A 5,311-nucleotide genomic window follows, 5' to 3' on the forward strand; every position below is an offset into this window, starting at 1 on the left:
CCCTACAGGCAGAATACAACGTTTCAAAATGCTGGAGATTATCTGGGTGAAGCCAGAGATTACGTTTAATGTGATTGTGTCTTCAGACATTCTGCTCCTGCATTTCATGAGCTAAAATCTTTTATAAAAATGAAATCAGATACCTTCACTGATCTCCAATTTAACCGTGTCCTGTGAATTCAGAGAAGACTTTCTGAAGGAGGAATAGATTCATCACATACGTGGACTTCTGTTGTTGCTCAAGGATACGCTTTTTTTTTTCATTCTGAAAGGCTATCTACATGAAGATGAGTCTGCATTTAAGATATGATCTGTGGAATTAGGTGAACGAGGATACTTTTAATGAGTTACCAAAGTTTATTTCCATCTGTGTTTCCAGCTTTTTTTTTTTTTTAATACATAAAAATGAAGGATAAGTATAAAACAGCAGAGCTGATGTATTTCTGTGAGGCCTTTATGTAAGCCTCTGTTGTCTGGATGCGGTGCTAAAGGACAGGCAATCTGCTTTTGATCAGCTGATTGTAACTGCAGAAAGAGAATCTTTAATTTAAAGTAATTTACAGATGAAATTATTTTACTCTTTCGCTTGCACAGAATGAAAGGGAAAATTAAGTTTTACTGGTCAGGGCCGTTTTACTGAACTTTGAGAAAGGGAAAGTTACATTATCCTTGTTTTAATTTCAAACCAAGAACTGACAACATATTTTTCTTAGAATTTGACTACTGGGGAGATCTCGACAGAGTAAAGCAAGTCAGATGTCAGCAAACAACTCTTCTCCCCCATCCTTACAGAAGTTTTCCCCACCTACGTGTCATGCTGCTGCACCACAAACCCCAACTTTGTCTTCAAGTCCCCAGTCGGGGCTCTCCAGTCAGCTCTCCAATGGCAGTTTCAGTACCCAGAGCCTCACCAACTCCCGAGGCTCTGTGCATGGGGTCTCCTTCCTTCTGCAGATTGGTCTCACTCGAGAGACTGTCACCATTGAAGCTCAGGACCTGTCCCTCTCTGCTGTTAAAGACCTCGTGTGCTCTATAGTTTACCAGAAGGTATGGTATAACAGCTACCACGTCCTGGTGATGGCAACAAGTTGTTTTGTAACAGACTGCTAGTACTATCAACGTGTGTCTGATATATGCCAAGAAGTTTGGTACAGTGACAAAGATCTGTGTCAGATGTTTGCAGTTACGCACAAAGAAATGTATGTTTTTAACTACCAAGACAGAAGCTTTTAACTTAAAAGGAGTAAACCCTCCTGTTACTTTCTTTTTTTGTGAAATATAGTAAAAGAAGATGTAATAGTAAATTTTTTTGCAAGAACTAGTTTTCACAGTTTGGAGAATATGTCTTTTCAGTGATTGTCACTGATGTCTTAGGTTTTTACTGGTTTATGTTTACTGCTGTTAAGGAGTATTCTTGGAACAGTATAGCCAGCTGTAATGAAAGGACCAATTGTGGCTACAAAAATGCACTGCAGGCCTGCAGACTTGCATGATGCTAGCTTTCCTTTTTGTTTCTGGTTAATAATTAAAAACCCCACCAAACAGCTAAGGCTGTCCTAGTATGGTTATTCCATATAAGGAATACATGTGTTACTCTCTTAATGAGAGGACTACTGCCATATTAGAATAGTAGTATAGTAGAATAGTAGAATACTACTTCTATTAAGAGAGGGTGGACCAAGAAATCAAAAAATCTTAGCATACTTTTCAAATGTATTTTGGTTAAGCTGTTGCAAGTTCTGACTCTATAGGAAGGAAGTAACATTGATCTTGCTGGTTTTGCATCCAAGTTTTATCTGTGTTTAGGTTAGGTGGGTTAGAGCCTATGAAGCAACCTGAAAAGTAGTTAACATTGTTTCATAAAAGAATTGAGAAATAATTGCTCTTTTCCCTCAAGGCCAGGGGTGAGTGAGAGGGAGGGAGTTGAAAGTATATTATTTTGTAGGGAACTGTTTTCTCCGTGTCTTTCATTCTTGTGATTGGTATTTATGGTTGATTAGTTTTATTAGATGCTTCTTTTTCACTTAATATCTTGAAAGAACATAAATGCAAACATTATATGAACTCTCATTTGCATATGCTTGTGTATCTTTTTTCCCCATCTCATAACTAACTGCATCTTCCATATTTTTACAAATTAGTAGGCAAACAAGCTGATTTCAGAATAAGTTTACAGGCTACCAAAATGTAGTTCAGCATGTTAGTTAATTTCTGAAGAGACAAGTTATTTGGGTCAACTGTTTGGGTTTGTTTTTTTTTTTTTACCATACGTGCTAGGTGCACTTTTTCGCAGCCATTTTAGGGGCCGCTTTTTCTTTCTGTGTCAACTCCTCTTTGCATCTGCATATTTCCTGTCTTCTGTCTTAAAGAAAGATGAAAACAAATACATTCACGCTTATTTTTCTTTTTCCTTTCTGTTCTCTTGGCAGGCTCAGCTAAAAGTTTAGCTCAAGTTCTTCTTGTAGCTCAAGAAACTTTTTATATGCTGAGCCTAATCTACTGCAAAACTGATGAGGATTTCATGATCAGTTTTCCTCTTTTGTCTGTCTTTGATTCAGTTTGTGCTCCCCTGCAGCTGATGCTACAGTAAATGACTGCTCAATGAGAGCATGTTTGCAGGCAGCAAACTGATCAGGAAACAGCCTTATGTGTCGTGGATTCATCTTTCATAAGTAGTTTTGCAGCCAGTGCACAAGTGGCAATATCCTCCCTCCACCCTCTATTTGACAGCAATACATCCTGCCTTGACTTTTTTTCCCCTTAGATCTGGTAGCTGTTGCAAGCATATTAAATATTCTAGTATTAATATAGAGAGAATTTTGTATTGATGTCAAAATTGTAAGCTGTGTTCTTCTGTGTACTGTCATGCATATGGTTGCCTGTTTCTTCCATTTGAGAGGTTTGAAGCTACTGGGTTTGCTGTTGAGATTCCACAGTGTTAAAGCTTCCCTTTCCTCCCGTATTCCACAGCCTGCTTAAACTGTCTTTTCTTGACGGATTCCTGGCTCTCAACTTCAGGGTACTGTATAGTTTGTTCTTGTGATAGTTCTGTAGTTAGCAGTACCTATTTACTGTTGCACTTCCTTAATGAAAAAGGAGTAATACCTTTTTACTTTGAATCATTTATAGCTTTTCTTCTTATTTGAGTGTTATCTTTCCTAGAATTAAATGGAAGTTTCCTTATTTTTAACAGTGCTTTTAAGTCACCTTTCAGACTTGTATTTCTCTACATCTCTGGAACAAAAAAAAAGTTTCAGGTGTCCTTCCTCATTTGCTTGAGAACTTGAACTGCCTGCCTAACTCTGTTTGAGGCTACAATTACAGTATCAAAAATGTTGATTAGGACTTACTTACAGCGCATCTCTGAGTATATTGAATTTTAACCTTTGTAAAAGTAACAGCATCCTTGGAAGTTTTCAGAAAAACAACTTTATGCATTGCCTTTATTTCTTTCAGGGGAAGTTAATCAACTAGGGGGAAAACAATCCTGCTAAACCCTGCGTTGGAGAGCAGTTTAGTTAGGAAATAAGTACTGTGTTTACCTAATGTGATTTCATAGTGTTCTGTATTGCCAGTCTTGCTGTATTGTTGATGGTCAGCTGTGCTTCCTGCTTCAGACCCTGCTGTTTGGTGTAGCTTGTTCAGGTTTTGCAGAAGGGTAATTAAAAGTAGCATCAGCAGAACTGAAACTAGAAAGGCATGTGTCCGCGAGGAGAGCGAGATGAGTAATGCAAATATTTGATGTGTCTCAGCTCTGTTAAAAATGTCCTAAACATAGGAGAGGAGCAAAACCTTTTTTCAAGTTTAAAGTTAAATTCAGAGAGCGCTATGTTAGGGATATTGTGTATTGGAATGCTTAATAGAAGTCCTCAGAAAAAACAGGCTTTAGACTTCACAGCCATGCCTCAAAAGATTCTTGGTTATAGTCTCAGTCTATCTTCTCTGTTCATTTCTTATCTCGATCGCTGTATATTAAAGTACCAGACATACAGTTCTCAGGGGGAGTCTGAAGAGGAACCGAAGCATGAACAGATATGACTGCTGGAATAGAGAGAGTGTGTTTAGAAGCAGAAAAATGTGTAGCATAAGTTGCAGATGGACAGTGTGTGTCATTGCACAATGATCAGATATTACAGAGGCAGGTTCTTAATTCTGTTTTGTGTTTCTTCATTCCTCACATGAGAGGACATGAAGTAGAACATAAGGCTTACTAGCTTAAAACTAGAAACTCGCAGGTGGTGATGCTCCACTGCCTGCAAACTGAGAATTATGTAGGACAGCATGCTATAAATGCTTTATCTAGCTTATTTATTTTGTTCTAATTAAACTAGCAGTTATAAATGAAGAACATTTGATTGTTCTGTGCTGTTACTTGTATAGTATCAGTACCTGCAAGATTTATTGTAACTTTTTTCTTCAACTTGTGAATCTTTATTTTCATGATTCTGAAACTTCCCTTATTTACTTTTTTCATCTACAAACGTGTCCTTCATCCTTTTCATTTTCAGTCACACTCAGCATTCTCCTCCTTTACATGTACTTTTCCTCCTCTGAAATAGGCCAATTGCCCTCCTACCTTAGGACGTTTGCCTGAAGTTCTTGTGATCTTTTCTAACCGTTGCTTGCTCTTTGACTTGAGTACTGATGCACTGTTTACCCGTACAATCTGTTTCTTAATCTTTCAAACTAGTTTTTCTACTTCACTGAACCCACCCAAATGGTCGCCACTTGGCAAAGTCGAAGGGGTATTTCTTATGTCTTAATATTTAATAAATGTCTCTTGGATTTTTCTTCTGTATTTTCATAACGTGGTGCTCTCATATGTCTTGAATTTAAAGAAGAAACAAAAAAAGAAAGCCAACCCAAGCTTACTTTCTCACTCTCTTCCTCTTCTCTGCCCTTATATATTTCTAGTGTTTCATTCGTGTTTGCTGCACTTGTTTCCTGTTATTTTATCTTTTCCTTATCAAACTTGATCCAGCCTTGGTCTATCTTGTGTCTTATTTAGTTCACCTCCAAAAATAATTTTTACTTCCATGGCCTACCTTGGTTTGCTCTAAACAGTCTTCATCAACAATGTTTACAATTCTGCTATTGCTCAACCCTTCCATATGTAGTACGTTGGTTTTTTGTTTGTTTCTTCAAAGTAGTCTCAAAATTGCCTTGCTTACGTATAGGCTTAAAACACTTATCTAGCACCTGTTGCTTTCATCTTGGTTCCTGTAACTCTTGCATGTTTGGTGTCTTTGCTTTTGCTAGCAATAATATTTTTGTTGTCTTCATTTTTCTTCATCCTAAAATGATCACCCTC

The 5,311-nt window shown here is 37.5% G+C and overlaps 1 protein-coding gene across 2 annotated transcripts in view; it reads left to right on the plus strand.

The window, feature by feature from the left end:
* Positions 1-11: 11 nt before the first annotated feature.
* PRKD3 (protein kinase D3) overlaps positions 12-5,311 on the plus strand; it is a 43,106-nt gene continuing 37,806 nt past the window's right edge. Inside the window, exons 1-2 of one of the 2 annotated variants that reach the window (XM_035892613.1) lie at positions 12-323; positions 714-1,047. In XM_035892613.1, coding sequence (XP_035748506.1) covers positions 757-1,047 — 291 coding nt within the window. In that variant the 5' untranslated portion in view covers positions 12-323; positions 714-756. Of the gene's footprint in view, positions 1,048-5,311 lie in introns of both variants that reach the window. The other variant, XM_035892611.1, reaches the window with a different exon arrangement.

This window comes from Egretta garzetta, unplaced genomic scaffold, assembly GCF_000687185.1.
Source record: "Egretta garzetta isolate BGI_Z169 unplaced genomic scaffold, ASM68718v1 scaffold130, whole genome shotgun sequence".
Taxonomy (NCBI): domain Eukaryota; kingdom Metazoa; phylum Chordata; class Aves; order Pelecaniformes; family Ardeidae; genus Egretta; species Egretta garzetta.